This window comes from Conger conger, chromosome 4 (assembly GCF_963514075.1).
Source record: "Conger conger chromosome 4, fConCon1.1, whole genome shotgun sequence".
NCBI classification, from domain to species: Eukaryota; Metazoa; Chordata; class Actinopteri; order Anguilliformes; family Congridae; genus Conger; species Conger conger.
In genome coordinates, this window is record NC_083763.1 from 45,942,756 (window position 1) to 45,961,166 (window position 18,411).

The window sequence follows — 18,411 nt, forward strand, 5'->3', positions numbered from 1 at the left end:
ACATCATATTGAAATGCTGGAAATATTAAGTTGAAATGTAATACATCATATACCTGTGTGGTAATATGCACTTAATATGCACTCATATCAGAAGCTATATTAATGTGATAATCAATGTAAACAATGTGATTGGTAGCCACAAAAGTGAAATCAATATACGCACTCATGATTGGTAAAATGCACTTTGATCCAGATAAATGTGATGACATGCATAGACAATATATACCCAGTTTATTGTTGTATGTAGCCACTCGCTGTTAGGAATTCACTGAGTCATTACATTACATTACATTATTGGCATTTGGCAGACACTCTTATCCAGAGCGACGTACAGTTGATTAGGCTAAGCAGGAGACAATCCTCCTCTTGAGCAATGCAGGGTTAAGGGCTTGCTCAAGGGCCCAACGGCTGTTCGGATCTTATTGTGGCTACACCGGGATTTGAACCACCAACCTTGCCTGTCCTAGTCATTTACCTCACCTTAACCACAACACTACACTACAGGCCGCCCTGCCTTACTTCCACTGTCTGTATGCACTACACAAAAAGACCACTAGAGGCCCCACTGGGGTGGTCCGTTAGGAGGAACAGGGATCCGTGGTTATATGCACTACACAAAAAGAAGGAATGCGCACTGAGAGAAGTTTGGAACTATCCTTACCAAGAATTGTGAGATCATTGTCACGGTGAAAAGAAATGCCTGTTGGGAGGAAATAAGCCTGTTTGGAAACTGTATAAAAGCCTGTCTGTAACTGAACAATTTTGGGTCACTCGGCACACACCACGGCCTTATACATCAGGGTCAGACTGAGAGATCAAGATGTGATGGTCCATTTTTTGAGTCTGTGATATGTTTCTTACGTATTTAAGTGGAGCAACCCTATTCCCTCTCTCAATTTAAAATCCTTTGGATTATTCAAGATGATGCATGTGAGTATATAAACATATATATCTTTTTGAGCTAAAACGTATATGTGTTCTGACCTAAACAACATATATCTTTTGAGTGTGGAGAAAGCTGAATGATTCAAGTGTTTGTTCATTCTTCCTTTAAGATGGATGTTATTTCACAAAAATGACTTCCAACCTGAAAACAGGACCTGCACAGGAGCATGCTCGGGTTGAACAAGATAACTTTTTGACCTCATCCTTTGTATGACCACTTTCAAAGTGCTGAGATATAGAGCAGGGATGTATCATCTACATCTGAGAAGGAGAAGGGGGTGATAATGATCCAAGCAGACAAGGAGGGGGAATATAGAGATAGGTCTCTGTCTGAATTTCTGCCTTTGTAAATTCTCATTTGTGCTTTGATAGGTACAAAAGATTGTTTTGGAAGAAGTACTGTGTGAACCATTGTCATCAAATGTGAAGCATACGTACATTAATTAAAGGAAGAGACTGTCCTATTATTAAACCAAATAATAAGAATGTATTAACAACGATTTATATTAACAAAGATTTATATTATGGTTTATTGTACTAATGAATGATAATATGAATGAATGATGATAGTATTGACTAACGTTAAGAAGAATTAATTGCTTGCCAAAGAATAAATACATCCTGCAAAGATAGCTAGCAACTTATCAGCACAACTCAGAACTAGAGAGAGTTGGGAGGGGGCAGAGCCAGCATCCGGTGACCTTTTGAGGGGCCACTGGCATTGTGTCAACATTTTATTTATGACCTTCGACAGAACAAGCCCCCTTCCTGTGAAAAATGTATAAAGGGTGAAGTGGAGATGTTTAGCAATGTGTTAAGCTTTGTCTAGTGCACTGCACTTCTGGACCAGAATATAATTGCAAATAAAAACGTATTATTCACCAGCCCTGGACTTTGACTTTGACTGACCTGTCAGCATCCATGGCTGAAGTGAAGTCGGTGGTCTGAATTATATGCAAGTTATTTCGGCTCCAATTATTTTTGTTAAAATAACACTTCCTATGTCTCTTGTTTGTTACTACAGGGATGGAGGCAACAGTATCACACCAACAGGGGGAGCGAGTAGCTTTACAACAGGATAGAGTAATTAGATTGCTACAAATAATTGGCCTACTCATGTTTCTATGCACAAAATTCCGCCTATGTAGAATTTGTGCATAAGGTACGTGAAACACACCACAACATATTTTCAAATGATGAAGGGTTTTCTTGTTTTATGCAATTGCTGAGAGCATAAAAACACCCCTGCAATTTGGATGCAGTCGATCCCATTCAAAGAAAGCAGAGCGTTCCAAAAAGATTTCCCAATTGACAATAAAACCAACCTGCAAATGTGGCGCAGAACCAATAGCAGACTCAAGATTGCTGTGAAAACAGCAGGCTTTAATGCAGGTTGACATAATAAGGGTCTAGTAACAGCAAAACACAGCAAGACAGGAATATGCAGAGTTCGTAATAAAGTCCAGGCAACGGGTCATGAGCCAACGGGTCATGAGCATGGGGAGTCAAAACACAGGGGCTGGAGAAGGGCAAAGAATCACTGGTTGTATGCACTACACAAAAATACCACTAGAGGCCCCACTGGGGTGGTCCGTTAGGAACAGGGATGAGTGGTTGTACGCAGAAGAGCAGGCGGGTGGCAGGATGGGAAACAAAAAAACAAGCAGGGCAAAAACAGGCAGGTAAGTAGGACAGGGAAACAGAGGCAAGAACTACGAGGAACAAGCATAACAAAAGCACAAACAAAAACAAACTGCCAATGAACAGCCGGAGCTTCAGGCGACCGTGGGGCTTCAGGTGACCGCGGGGGTTCAGGAGCCTGCGGGGCATCCAAACAATGCAATATTTATCATGGATCTCTTTCTGCTGATTGAAATATTTTTACTGTTTCCTGACAACACACCTCTACCAGAAGAAAAGAGACTGAGAAAAGCAGGGATTCCTGAGAGAGTAGCAAGGTGGAAACCACTGCTAACCAAGAGAAACATCACTCACCATTGTAAAAGGCACTTGGGATAATGTTCCGATGAGTCAAAACTCATGGAACTTTTTGAAATATAAGGGCCCCATTATATCTGCCATGAGGCAAATATAGCATTTCACAGTAAGAATCTCAAACATGGTGATGGTAGTGTGATGGTGTGGGGATGCGTTGTTGCTTCGGAACCTAGACAACTTGCCATTATTGAAGGAACCACTCATTCTGCTCTGTAACAGAAAATTCTTAAGGAGAATGTCTGATCATCTGTCCATGAGCTGAAGTTGAAATGTAACTGGGTAGTGCAGCAAGATAATGATCAAAAACACAAAGATGCCAGATTTAATTGACTCAATAGAATCTAAATTAAAGCCTTGGATTGATTTGAATCCTGAAGTCCTGACTTGAATCCAAGAGAGTTACTGTGGCAGTACCTGCTTGAAAACCTACCAATTTGTATTTATTAAAAGCAGATGTCATGGTTTCCCCAGCCTACATATGGAAATTTCGGGTTTCACCAGTCAAGACCACAAGAGGACGTGCCGGCCAAGTTCAGCCTGAGAAATTACAGTTTTTCAGTTATTTTATCAAACGGTTTTGTTGGAGTTGGCATTTCGCCAGGGAGTTTCTTTCCCGTTTTCTGTTTTCCCTCTCCTCTAGTGGCGCCACACATTTGTGAGGGGTTCCTAGATCATATCAGTGGTTTATCTGTCTTATTGTGGGTAACTTTGTGATCCCGTCCTGGTTGCTCTTGGTCTCTGCCCCCGCTCCCTCACAGCAGATGAGAGTTACAATTCCTCAAAAGCGACGAGAAAGACTGCTATTAAATTATATGATGTGTTTGGTTGCAATTATTGCTGTTAAAGGCGGTGAAACCTGTTATTAATTTTAAGGGACAATCGCTTAATTTTTTCATTCATTTTTTCCAACTGCACAATTAGCTGATAGCATGATGGAATCTTTCATTTTTCGTAATATAATTCGCAAAAGTTTCTTTATTTTACTCTTTACTTACTTACAATAGATACCAATATCCATGCTGAATTGAATTTGAACACATTCTCTTTCAATTGTATCTCTTTCAATCACATCGTTTCCTGGGGTGCGTTTCCCAAAGCCTTCTTAACGCTACGTAATTCGTAAGTTGTACCTTGAGCTCTACCTTAACGTTTCAGCGTGTTTCCCGAAACGTTCTTAGCTAAGTATACCTTCTGTATGTCGTACTTTCGTAAGGTTGGTCTGGACCACTCTTAGCTATACCTTAGCGATGTTGTCAGCTCACTCCGCTAGTGGCCACCACTGTTACGACCGCAAGCCTCTGAAATCAGCTGTTGCTCTTAGTTACATCTCAATCTATTAAGCAATATGTACACTAATAATTGTACAGTTGTAGTTGGCTAATGCTATTATAAAATACCACATTAATGGCACTATTTTCATGCAAATAATGAAATTGTAAATTACGAAGGATGCGTTTTGCTTGTTGGTGCGCTTTTATTGAAAAATAGAGAAAATAGTGAATTACACCAGTGATGTGATGGTGCTTCTGCCAAATCAACCCTGATTGCAAAGCAATTTAAGGCACTATGACAAAGATTTTAAAATAATGTAAATAAACCATGATATGCCAAAGAAGCCGTGGTATTGCTAGATGGCGTAGGCACAAACCGTATCACTAACCGTATATATTATTTGGCGAAGATTATATATACGGTTGGATCATTTCGTTTTTAATGATATTAATACGTCCCCATCCGTCGTGATAAATGCAATATTTTTAACTATTCCTGCAGTGTTTTATTCATAAATGACACTACTTTCTCTCTCAGAGCGAGTCGATGGGCCTAGTAACGTCGCACGTATAAGCTATATACGTCGGGGAACACACGTAGAAAAGTTAAAAAAAACTTTAGTAAGGTATACATTAGAGAGTCTTCCTAAAGCGCTAAGAGACACCGTTATCGGGAAACACAACACGCCCCATTACCAAGCATAACAATATTATTGTAAAACGAAAGTGAAAGTCAGTTCAAACCTTCCTGCAGCCTTGTGCTTTATTCAAAGGGAGAAGAGGGGCTGCAAGTCAGACAGTGGACACATTCACAGCTGAATATTGTGAATAAAGACGATTATTATGGCTTCGGTAAGTAAATGAGCAGATTAAATGGGAGTCATGATTTTATGCGCTGATTTGTTTGCGCTGTCTTGTGTGTGAGGCATGACACACGGATGGTCTGTCTCAGCATCGAAATTACATTTGGAACAAATGAAAACCAAGTCCATATTGCTAAGGGCTGTGTTTGTTTTTGTTTCGTAGGCATTTCAAGCATTAGACAGGAAAATATTTGTTGCTGTGACCAAATCTGCTATACGTTTTATGCTGAGGCATCTTTACTCATCATCTATGACTTTAGCCAACATGCAACAAAGAGCATTTTAGAGTGCTATATTCCTGGGCTCCAGTAAAATTCAATTAGTCCAGTTTTGTCCTTATTTGTTGAGCAGGGTGTTTACTTGACATTTATGCTTTATTTTTACTGAAAATATTTAAATCATTTAATTAATATTTTAGTAAATCATTTTTTAGCTTTGGCGCTGAATGGATCTCCTTCAGGCTCTACTACCCTATCTAACAGGGAGCATGATATTTTAAACATGAAGAGTACCTAGAAACAGATCCAAACAACAAGTGGTAGCTGGGGTGGTGGACGGTGAGGCACAGGAATGCACTGCATAGAGAAGGTCTGACTGTTTGTTTAACAAAGGCACTCTGAGATGTGTGCATGTGATTGGACCACTGTGAGAAAATTAGTAGTGTAAATGTGATTACTTAATTAGGGAAATGCATATGTTGATTGCTGAAGCTGACTATTGGTCAGGCAGGAATACACCCTGGACAGGTCGCCAGTCCATCGCAGGGCACACACACCATTCACTCACACACTCATACCTACGGGCAATTTAGACTCTCCAATCAGCCTCACCTGAATGTCTTTGGACTGTGGGAGGAAACCGGAGTACCCGGAGGAAACCCACGCAGACACGGGGAGAACATGCAAACTCCGCACAGAGAGGCCCCGGCCGACCGGGATTCAAACCCAGGACCTCCTTGCTGTGAGGCGGCAGTGCTTCCTACTGCACCATCCGTGCCGCCCGCATGATATATCTACCAAAAAAACAGGAGCAATAATAATATATACAGTGAGGGATGCAAAATGGTAGGAAGAGACGTAGTACCGAAACCCACAACATATCAGACCATCCAGTTGCTAACACCCTACACTATGTGTACAGCTGCTTCCTGATACATTTGGATGTAACGCCATGCCATGATCTGTACCTGTATTGCTTGTGACACAACATTATCTGTATCTATATTTGGATTAGGAGCTGGAGGTGGGTGTGGTTTGATTGGAAGTGTCTGAAAATGCATTGGCATTTTCGGTTTACTATTGCCATGCACATGTTCCTAATAGCTAAATCCAGTATTCCAATCTATTCATCATTTAATAATGAATAGATTGAATGGTATTACTGCTATGGATGGTATTATTGATACTTTTTGGCTATGTAAGCTGTTTATTGTTGTTCTTACATTAGCGTATATCATTCTTTTGCAGTGTGTTGTATAAAAATGGTTTTATAGATATAATCCATTACCAGATTCATCTACAGGCCCCCAGTCCTTATCGGAGTTGCATTCTTAGCACTTCAAATTGTACTTCTCTCTAGGGCAGGGGTGCACAACTCTGGTCCTCGAGGGCCGGTCTGCATACTGGTTTTTGGTTGTTCCATACAGTTGCCTTGTTTTTAATTTGTGGTGGGATGTTGGGATATTTGGATTTGTTTATGAACATGTCAGAAGATTGTTTGGCTAGCTCATTACCTAGCTAGCTGAGATAGGTGGTTGAACCACAGAATCACAGAAACTGGTGTTCTCTTTTACACACCGACCAAAGACATCTAACAGTAGTCATGCTTTGCAAACTGTTTGTTTTGTGGCAAATGCATCATTCTATGGGTTTGATTTGGTAGGGTGTCCTGATTACTGATGCTTGCAAGTACTTTACTGGTTCACTAGCTGATAGCTACACACCTGCTAGCTATAAACAATTTTTCCTCATTGACCGGAACCTGAAATCTGATATCAAAATTCCAAAAACTGATATCAAAATTCTGAAACATGATGTCAAATTTCTGAATACCGATATCAAAATTCTAAAACTTGATATCAAATTTAAAAACCTGATATCGAATTCCAACCAATTGCATGCCACTCATCATGCTTCCATAAAACATAACCAATATTGACAAAAAATAACCAAGGCAACATACAAAATGTGTACAGCAATTAGCTTGTCAGCTACCTAGCACAAACGCATATTAATCAGCTAAGGTTCGATTCTTAAAGGTACAAAGTACAAAGGAAAGATTTTTGTGTTAAAACATTGCTACAAGACCAATCCCTTCCCATTGAAAAAGGCTCACTGACATATTGACTCACCCTCTGCCTGTCCTTAAATTCAGGTTTCAAGGTGTTTGTTGCTATTCCTCTCTTGACCGTTTTTACTTATTGTACCTTTTAGCCTCACTTTTAATCGTTTTGACTGCTACAATACTGCAATAAAACACATAATGTGGAATGTCACGACAATCAAATAATGAATGTAACAGTTTACGCAAACAGCACAACTTTGTTTTTGAGCATAATTAAGCTACCTGCATTTACAGAGTGAACGTACTATTTCCTCAGAAATAGTTTTGATTCACATGTCTTTGAAGGATACTGATTGGATAATGTATGTGATTCACTGAATTATAGACCAATGGAAACATGCTGTCAAAACGCCCCTTTTGTTGTTTGATGCCCCTTGCTGTCGATACGCCCCCTACTCCAGTCTGCAGAGACTGAGACTTGGGCGAAGGGGGAGCTTCTCATCTTGCCATAAAAAAAACAACTGCTCAGCTTTAAATGTCTGAAAAAACTTGCAAACCAATGCAATAGGTCAAGGCGTAGAATGAAAAAGAGCAGAATCTATAAAAGAATAAGGCTCATACACTTGATGTAATGCTTCATAATCAATTTTAGATAAAGGTTTGGCTGTTTTCACCCAAATAAAAGCTGTCTAATGTGCTGTAGATCATTTTGTACATGTTCGTGATTTGGTGTGTACAGCCAAGAGATGCCAGCAACAAGCAAGGGAGGAGAAACTTAATTATTAGCTTCAATGCATTGGCTATTCAGTTGCTGAATAGCATAGCCTACCCATTCGCTCCTGAAAAGGGCAAAAATTGTCTGCATTTTTATTTTGAGTGCAAGAAAAGCCATGGAAGGAGGAGTGTAGGCCTATTGCATTTATTGTGTTGCAGTAATTTAAATTTGAAAATCGAAACACCAAAATGGTGTGGCCTCCTGAAGTGTTAATGCAGCAATTCATAGGGCTGTGACCATGACATTAATAAAAATCTTACTTTTATTCATAAGACTGTAAATATGTGAAATCCCACAGTGCTACTCAACTCCACGTCCTGCAGGTGGCAGTATCTGCAGGCATTTTCTTCAACCGTGCACTACACCACCTGATTTCACTAATTAGCTCAAGGGTGTCAAACTCCAGTCCTGGTGGGCCACAGTGTCTGCTGGTTTTTGGTTTGTTTCAGCATGAGTGATGCAAGTCTTTAATTGGCTAAAGAGTCCACACACGGCCTTAATTGGCTGCTGATTGATAGGAAATCACCAGCAGACACTGCGGCTCTCCAGGACTGGAGTTTGAGACCCCTGAATTATTAGCTGAACCAAGCAGGTAAATAATTATTGAAATCAGGAGGTGTCACGCACAGTAGAAGCAAATACCTGCAGAAACTGCAGATCACAGGATTTGGAGTTGAGTAGCAGTATCCTACAGTATAAATACAGCAGTGTTTGAACATGTCAGTGCCTGAGGGAGAAGCTTCCGCAGAGACTGGCAACCCATCACTATATTTTGCCTGGTTATGTTTGGCCAGTCAAAGTTTTTGGAGAATTCTGTAAAATTGAGAACTACGCAATGATACCCCCTCTGCCACGGTGAGCCACAAATATGAATCAAGATTCAGCAACTGCATTACTTATTTTTCACCTCAAATGTTTTCAGAAACATATTTTAGTGGATTGTTTAGGGGGAATAAGAAGGTTTATCAACAGTCCACTATATTGTTATGTTTTGTCAAAACCAATGAGCAGAGTCTACCCAGTCAGGTGCCGACAGTACTCTGTGGTAGACATTGTCCCTTGTTCTAGATGATCCCATTGAGCCATCTATCCAACAGAACCCACCAACAGTACCACCCATAAAATGGACAGCTTGGTGGTCCAATGTATTTTTTATGAATTAATCTCCCAGACATGCCTAGCCGTATATGGCATTTGTGGGGCGTCAGTTACGCTAATTCAGAATTCCCAGGCACGTGTGCTTATTAAAAAACCAGAGTTATGGACTCCAGTCACATGACTTGGACTTGAGTCACAAATTTGATTACTTTAGACTTCCATCCATCCATCCATTATCAGAACCCACTTATCCTGAACAGGGTCGCAGGGGGACTGGAGCCTATCCCAGCATACATTGGGCGAATGGCAGGAATATACCCTGGACAGATCACCAGTCCATCGCAGGGCGCACACACACCATTCACTCACACACTCACACACTCACACACTCACACCTACGGGCAATTTAGACTCTCCAATCAGCCTAACCTGCATGTCTTTGGACTGTGGGAGGAAACCCACACAGACACAGGGAGAACATGCAAACTCCGCACAGAGAGGCCCCAGCCGACGGGGATTCAAACCCAGGACCTCCTTGCTGTGAGGCGGCAGTGCTACCCACTGCACCATCCGTGCCGCCTCTACTTTAGACTTGACTTGCCAAAAAGAAAAGTCCTTGAGACTTGACATCTATGACTTGGACTTGAGCTGGATGACTGGAGAGACTTGTTTCAGTGTTTTTTCACCGTTTATGGATGCACCTCTCTCGTATTTATTGATTTCTTTAAATTGTAATTATTCTTAATTTCCAGTGCGACATACGCACAAGCATCGTGGAGGGCCAATCAAACACTTAGATGGCCGGGAAAACACAAATACTCAGTTCTAATTGGAGATGTCATCATGTCAATAAAAAATTACGTCAGTTCTCCTCAACGTGAGCGCCGCGATTTTGCTATCATGGCAACTGCACCTGCAGGAACGAAATCATGATTTATGGCGATAAAAAATTTGAAGTTGTTGCGAAAATAAAGTACTGCTGTTTGCAAAATAAAAAAATATCCTACGGGATTGCAACAACGTCGAACTTTGTGCGTCATTTGAAAAACCAGTAAAATAAGTATGTTTGCTACAAGTAGCATGTGAGTGGTCAGACACACAGACGCGATCTGCACATTACATTAATACGCCAGGCTATATTGCCAAAACATCGTCTCAAGCTCAAAAATAAAATTGAACGTTCCATATTGTGTTTCAGAACTCCTAACAGCGAATGTTCAATTAAGTTGGCCCAGTGGGCAAACGATGTCTGGGCTAGGAAGCAGGAATTAGCAGGCAGCTGAATGATCTCTCCCTGATAGTTAATCAAACACTATCAGGGAGCTGCTTTCACTTATGGTATTAAAGTCTCTCCATGGTTTAAATTGATCTAGTTATATACTGTCTTCAAAAGTTGGCTCTAATCAAACCTCCAATTTAATTCCATTAAATTATTAAAATTTTTGAATACATTTACTTGTTTCATGAAACTAAAATATATTAAAGCTCTTTTTGTATTGCATAATGGCAATTGAAATCATGTTTCATTACAATTACATTTTTAGCTGAATGTCTTTCTGAGGACAGTGATGGGGTGCTCAGAGCATGACACAGCGTACTGCACCCAACATAAAATATGTCAAACATAGACTTTGATTAGAGCCTGCAGGGGTATTTCACCGAGCTGGCTAACTCCTGCGCAGAGTAAACCCCGGACCAGCTCTTTTTACTTCAATCCATGGGTGTAGCTGATGTGAGTAGACTCACAGTCCAGCTATTTACACCATTTATGCCATTTACCATATTGGGAAACATTAAAAGAACAATTATTTCTAACATTATCTATGTACTTTATTTATGTACTATTATAATGAAACTATTTAGTATCAAAAATTGTTAAATTGACATAAAACACCCTACGTTTGAGACTTGCAGACTTGATGCCTGAAATTAGGCGCTTGTAACCTGACTTGACCTGGGCTTGGTGACTCAGGTTTAGGAGTACTTGCTGAATCTGATGTGGGACACTCATAAGAGCCCTCCATGTGAAAAAAAGATAAGAATACAAAACCTTTCTTGCATGAGACCCATTGTTTTGGTGTGTTAAGTGTAATTCCTGCTGTTTTCTCAGTTTCAAAAGTTGCCACAGCCTGGTGATTTGATTGAGATAAATCGGGGGAAGATTCAACACTGGGGAGTGTACATTGGAGACAATGCCATCGTCCACCTCACAAGTAAGACTGCTACTCACAGAGTCTATTTTGAGATTTTTCAGAACAGAGTGGTATGGAAGGACCGGGGGAGTTGTTGTTGCTCCTTCTGTACAGTCCATGACTCTGATACTCCTTTGTATCTGTGTTCTTCCTCTCTCACCTAGCTGATGCAGAAAAAAACGGCTTGTCAACCAATGGCATAGTGAGGATGGATAAGATGAGTGAGGTAGTGGGGACAGATGAGTGCCGTGTCAATAATCTGCTTGATGACACTTACAAACCGAGGAGCCCTGATGCCATTGTGAGTGATGCCAAAAGACAGGTGGGACAGAAGCCGACATACAACCTCCTTCATCGGAACTGTGAGCATTTTGTCACAGACCTGAGATATGGGAAATCTATCTCACGACAGGTATGCATGTATCTGTGTATGTTGCTCTTGTCCTCTTGCAATGCTCAACACTTGTCACATTTCTAACTCATAGAATCAGTTGTTCTACAAGAAAAATACAATCAGTGACCATTTCATTAGGCAGACCTCTCTAGTACTTAGTCTAACCTCCCTTTCATTTCAATAGAAAGATCATTGCATTTTTTTGTGTTGTTTTAGACAACGTGCTTTACAGAAGTAAAGCACACATTACAACAGTGGTATGCAGGAGAGCATCTCTGAACACACAACGCATCAAACCTCTTTAGTGGATATGGTACAGCAGCAAAAGACCAATAAGTCAAAAAAAATAAGTCTAATAAATACCTAGTTAAGTGCTCACTGAGTGTATACAGTCCCCTCCAAAGGTTTTGGATTGGCAAGGTCAATTTGTTTGTTTTTGCTATATACTGGGTTTGAGTTCAAAAGATTTACATGAGATGACAGATTCATAGCTCAAACTGCTGATACACTCCATGATCTGCGGCGTGATAAGGGTGTCTGCCAAACGCCTGTTATGTAATGTAATGGCGTAATTTACCCATGAAAAGTGAACGTGAAACACAGACATTAGTTAAGACAAAGCTGCAAGAATTGTTGTTGGAGCCATTTTGAAGTTTCTTGTTTTGCTGAAATGAATTATTACTATTATGTGCTTGCAATCACTAGGGGAGCAACCACAATGGGATGATATAGGTTTGGGGATGATATAATAACCCTAATATGACCACAGGTCTGTTGAGTCATTGACCTTGGGCCCAAGTTCTTCTGGTTTTACAGTCATTGCCAGTGTGTATCTTGAAGTCTCTCAGTAGGACTATGAAGTGCTTTTCCAGCACCTTCCATCTTCTCCAAGAACAATGAATACTCCAAACTGCTCTTTTGTGCATGACTGCATATAACAGTTTTCCTCTCCACCATCCAGTTGCATTCAGGTGACCCTCTCATTGACTATAGTAAACTGCAACTGAGTGGTCACTAGCCAGGGAATCATGAGTATCCCTGCTCCTGTCTGGTGCCTCTCACCCTGGACAACACTTGAGTAGGAGTGTTATCCGCTTATCACGGAGTTTAGTTCAAGAGCCAACACTGTGCATAGAGTGTTTCCAAAGAAGGCTTTTTTTTTTTGGATGGCACAAAATGTCCTGAAGCTGAATGAAAGCAAGACCAAAATTGTCCTATTCGGCCCCCTGACTCCTTTAAATTGATCAAAAACAGCCTAGGCAACCTGTCCACTCTTTCAAACCCTATGTTAGAAACCTTGGTGTGATGTTTGACTCCACCTTCAAGTTTTACAAGCAGGTAAATTTAAAAGCAGGTAAAAGTTTTAAAAGCAGGTACTATTGCTAAAATCCTTTCTCTCTTTCAAAGATCTTCAGAAAGTCATCCATGCTTTCATATCCTCCCGCTTAGACTATTGTAATTCCCTGTATTCTGGGATTAGTCAGTCGTCCCTGTCCTGTCTGCAACTGGTCCAGAACGCTTTTGCCAGGCTGCTGACGGGTACCCGGAAGAGAGACCATATTAGCCCTAATCTGGCCTCTCTCCACTGGCTATCCTGTTTGTTTTCAGATCTCTTAAACCCCTTATTCCACCTCCAGGTCCCTCAGGTCGTCAAACTTGGGGCTCCTGGTTGTCCCGAGATCTAAGCTCAAGCTCAGGGGTAACCACGCTTTGCTGTTGCAGCCCCTAGAGTGTGGAATAGCATCCCCCTCTCTATCAGATCTGCCCCCTCCATTGATTCCTTCAAGTCCAGGCTTAAAACTTACTTTTATTCTTTAGCGTTTGGACCCTGATGTGGTTTTATATGTGCCTATGTCCATGTTTTGTCATTCTCTACCTGTGTGCTGTGTGTATTGATGCTTATGTAGGTGTTTTTGCTTTTAGTCTTTTCTATTGTGATTTTACTGCCTGCTCTGATTTGTACAGCACTTCGGTCAATATGGGTTGTTTTTTAAATGTCCTTTAGAAATAAATTGGATTTGATTTGATAGAGGTGAGCTCAGCTTTATCTAGTTGTTACATCGGAACCTCCTTCCCCACTGGTGAGGTACTGTTCAAACTACCAAAAGTCTGTTTCACCATCCTGAAACTGTTATTATTCAATTCACTCGGTCGCAGCAAAATAACGTCATCTGGACAAACCAAAGATGTTAACATGACTGAGATTACTCACTTGTTTTCTCACTAGAAACTCCCTTGAAACTTGATGGGGAATTGATAGGGTTTATGTTGGGAGGAAGTGCAACCTCTCGATGGTTGAATGTGGAAGAAGAAGATGGCAGCGGATTATTGTCAGATTCTTTTCAAACTTTTGCAGAGTGTTTATTCTGGTATTTTAACCACTGAGTGCATTCACTGGTCATGTGATACATTGTAAATTGCTATCATCATTAGAGCATTTATGTTCTGCTTTGTGTCTGCCCATAGTTTGCATATTGTGACAGATTAAACAGTCTAACGTAAGATAGCTTACTGGATAGAGACTCAACTGTTGCTACTTCAGGGGTGAATAAACAGCTGAATTTATCCACCTAACTCAGTAATTCCGTTTCACAATATCCCCTCTGAGCATCTGGACATCTGCATCAACAATAGTAAGGACATAAATATCACAGTGAGAACATAAATGCCGGCATAGTAAAGAGTTATTTGGTGCAATGTTTTGTGGAAAACTGCATTTCGCCTTAGAAAGAATGAGGTTTAATTGTTGCGTCATTCATAAGTAGACATTCTAATCTGGTGTTCTAATCACACCATGGCGACTGTACGCTTCAGGGAACACTCTTGCGCCTGTGTGACCATACACATCAAAGGGTTAGATCCCATTCTTATGTTTGGACTGAACAACAAGTCTCTTGCTATGATTGGTTGACTGAGTGCATATTTGGTATAAGTAAAGGAATTTCAACTGTAATTTAAATAAGTTGAGTTAATAAAAATGTTATCAAACTGAAGAAAAATATAAATCACAATTTTTCACTTTTTAACTGTTTTTGTACAGGTCCAAAGGGCAATAAAGGCAGTAGGAGAAGCAGTGAAAGCGTCTCCAGTCCTTGTTTCTGTTGGACTCCTTGCTTCTACTGCAGTCTGTGCTTCTACTGGAGGCCTTTCTTCTGCTGGAGGCCTTGCTTCAGCTGGAGTCCTTGCTTCTAGCTCTCACTGGAAGCAAGAGCCTTTAAATTGACTTCTGCTTGTGTTGCCATCCACTGACCTATTCAACAGCTCCAGAAATGGCAGTCCTTCACATTTAGTTGATGACTTCAGATGTCCTCAAGCAAATGGCAGGCAGCTAAGACAATAAATATAGAATCCTATTAAAAAACAAAAATATTATGCCCCTTCTGGGGTGTAAGTATAACACAGTGGAAATGGGATATTTGTTTATTTGCTATGAATTAAAAAAGCTGGATGAACATCCTCTTAAGTGTGCTGATTCCATAATTTTTGCCAGGGGTTGTGCTACCCTTTGTGTTCTATATGACACAGAACCATTTAAGACGTTTAAGGCATCAGCAATATTATAATTCTCCTTTTTCTCCTTTTTTATTTTTAATGCCCTTAACCTCCTTAACTTTCCTTTTCCTACGACAGCATTGAAAGAAACAATTGGGATTGCTTTTCACAGCTTGCGCAATTTGCCTTTCAAATAGTGTTTCGGCGGCCCGAAGGACGGCAACAGGCCTTCTTCAAGCCGTCTCATCTCATGCTCGTGACCATGATTCCGAGGCACCCGGGGTGCTGTTGTGTGCAGCTAACACTGCCACGTCCCTCCCTCTGGAGCAGTGAGCCAATTATGCTGCTCCACGAGAGCTGGCCAAACTTGGCTTTTGGCAGGACCGGGAATCCCGGTCCTCGGTGTGCAACTGCAATGAACTGCAACCGCAAGTCCGCTGCATCTTAGCCTGTTGCGCCACCACGGCTCTTACATTTAGCTTTATTCATCCACTGCGGAGAGTTTTTTAAGAATGCAAGCAGGGTTAAGAATGCATCACCACAGGGAATCGAATGCTACAGTACCATAGTCATCAAAGAATGTCTGTGTTTTAAATCTGTAACTGTTGGTTCATTTATGGCTTATTGTATGGCCTTTTTCATCCATATTTATTTGTTGACGGCAAACTGAACATAGCTTTCCACTATGCGGTATCTACATGAAAATAAATAAAGCACAACATTATCCTTAGGCTATGTATCCATTGGATATTGAAAGCGAAAATTCTGTGGTTTCAGCAAAGATTTTACCATGCTAATCTAACAACCATTTCTGTCCCGAGCCATATAAAATACATTGGCAAAGCTTACCATTACATAAAAATATATCAAATTGTATAGAGACATGTATTGGTATACATGTCAAATCATTAGACCAGGTGCCTATGGCAAAATAGACTCAGTTTTATCATATTATATCAGGCAAATATTGCACTCCCAATGGAGTGCACAACCGTGTCTGTAACAGCGGCATATTCACAGATTTCATGCCAATCTAATCTGGCAGGCCGAAGCCATTGGGCAGAGGGATGAAAACATGGAAGAATTCCTATTTCAACCGATGCATTTAAAAAAATGATACACGATCGACCAGCATGCCTAGACATAAACTACAGGCATTTAACTAGCCTGCGAGGTTACCCTGCATAGTGACTGTGGGGGTCCAATTTATGAGTTACACTCCGGTTCAGGTGCAGACCATCACGCTTTTACAGCTCACCCCTGTCCCAAAAGGAGTCCCAATGCCCCATAAACCTATACCCCTTTCTTCTACAAAAATGTTGTTGAAGATGCTTCCTTCTGCTTGCACATGATACAGGTAGAATTCTGGAGAAGTTGTCTATACCTGTCTATACCTCTCATAAATTGGATCCCCACTATCACTAACTGCCTTTTCCTAGAGGATGTGGCCATTGGGGTGGACTGAGGCTCTTCAATCTCCAACTCTCAGGGACAGGGGCCAGACACAATTCCTGTTTAAAAAAACATGGATCCCGGCAGTCTGGAATGGTTGACTTAGTCATGTCTATAGAAAAAGGTACATCAGAAACTTACAAAGGAGTCAAATAAGAGATAATAAATTGAGAGGACACGTCATCTTCATAGGCCTTTGTGTAGACAAGGGAGTCTAGACAAGGGAGGACTATGACCCACAAACATATTGTAATTTTCCATATAAAATAGAATAAAAGCAGCACTGTTCTCCTATTCTCATGATTTAAAATGAGTACACAGAGAGGAGAATTTGAGTTTACAATCTTCCAAAATATTTCTGGATTGTTAAAAGAATTTGTGATGAAATTAATATAATACTGAGATTTGACTTTTCTAATGGAGGAGGTGCGTTTATCTCTAAATTGCCTAAAAGAAAGCCAGGGGTCCCCAGATCATCTTGCTAAAGACCAGGCTCTATTCCTTGATTAAAATAATAAAAATAATTCATGACAGCTCCAAAGATTCAAACTATCCTTAACCCTTATCTTCCTGAATGGAGTATGTTGATCTACCAATGTGTTAAATGTACTTGTAAGGAAGCTCAGGACTAATTCAACATGAGGTATTTGAGTAATATGATGCAATTCACTGTGGTAAAGATCTTGCATAAAAGCTCAGGCATTAAAGGTACAATAGGTAATTTTGGAGTTCTAACACATTACAGCAACAAACACCCTCAAACCACAACACTGTTCATCCCCCAACAAAAAGCAACATCCAGGAAGAAACATCCAGGTCAGTGTGCTTCAATCTATCAAGAACAAACTCTCAATACTAGAACTACTACATGCAGACCTCAAAGACCTGAAATTCAGTCTCAAATTCCTCCAGTCACAAATCAAAAACAAAAGATAACCCATAATTCATTCATTCATTCATTCATTCATTCATTCATTCATTCATCATCCTAACCTGCTTATCCTGAACAGGGTCGCAGGGGGGCTGGAGCCTATCTCAGCATACATTGGGTGAAAGGCAGGAATACACCCTGGACAGGTCGCCAGTCCATCACAGGGCACACACACCATTCACTCACACACTCATACCTACGGGCAATTTAGACTCTCCAATCAGCCTAACCTGCATGTCTTTGGACTGTGGGAGGAAACCGGAGTACTCGGAGGAAACTCACGCAGACACAGGGAGAACATGCAAACTCCACACAGAGAGGCCCCGGCCGACGGGGATTCAAACCCAGGACCTCCTTGCTGTGAGGCGGCAGTGCTACCCACTGCACCATCCGTGCCGCCATAACCCAGAATATTCAATCAAAATGTATGCAATCAGCCCTGAAACTACCACCAGACACTGTAAACAAGATAACATTTCACCGAGTTCACCGCCTCAGCGCAAAAGCTATCAACAATGAAAGACCAAGAACAATAGTCACAAAATTTGAACACAACAAACAAAAATAACTCGTCAAAAGCAAAGGAAGGGAATTGAAAGGGACTAACTACGGCATGAACAACCAGTTTCCCAGAGAAATTCAAGAGAGAAGAAAAAACCTTTTCCTGATCATGAAGAAATTTTGGGAGAAAAGAAGACAAGCTGCATTGACTGTAGA

General features: G+C 40.8%; 1 protein-coding gene across 1 annotated transcript; it reads left to right on the forward strand.

Annotated features, from left to right (window-relative positions):
• Positions 1-4,940: 4,940 nt before the first annotated feature.
• Positions 4,941-15,276, forward strand: LOC133127635 (phospholipase A and acyltransferase 4-like). Its single transcript, XM_061240657.1, has 4 exons — positions 4,941-5,066; positions 11,344-11,446; positions 11,590-11,837; positions 14,860-15,276. The coding sequence occupies exons 1-4, from the start codon at positions 5,058-5,060 to the stop codon at positions 15,040-15,042; spliced, it is 543 nt and encodes a 180-aa protein (XP_061096641.1). The 5' UTR covers positions 4,941-5,057; the 3' UTR covers positions 15,043-15,276.
• Positions 15,277-18,411: the final 3,135 nt, after the last annotated feature.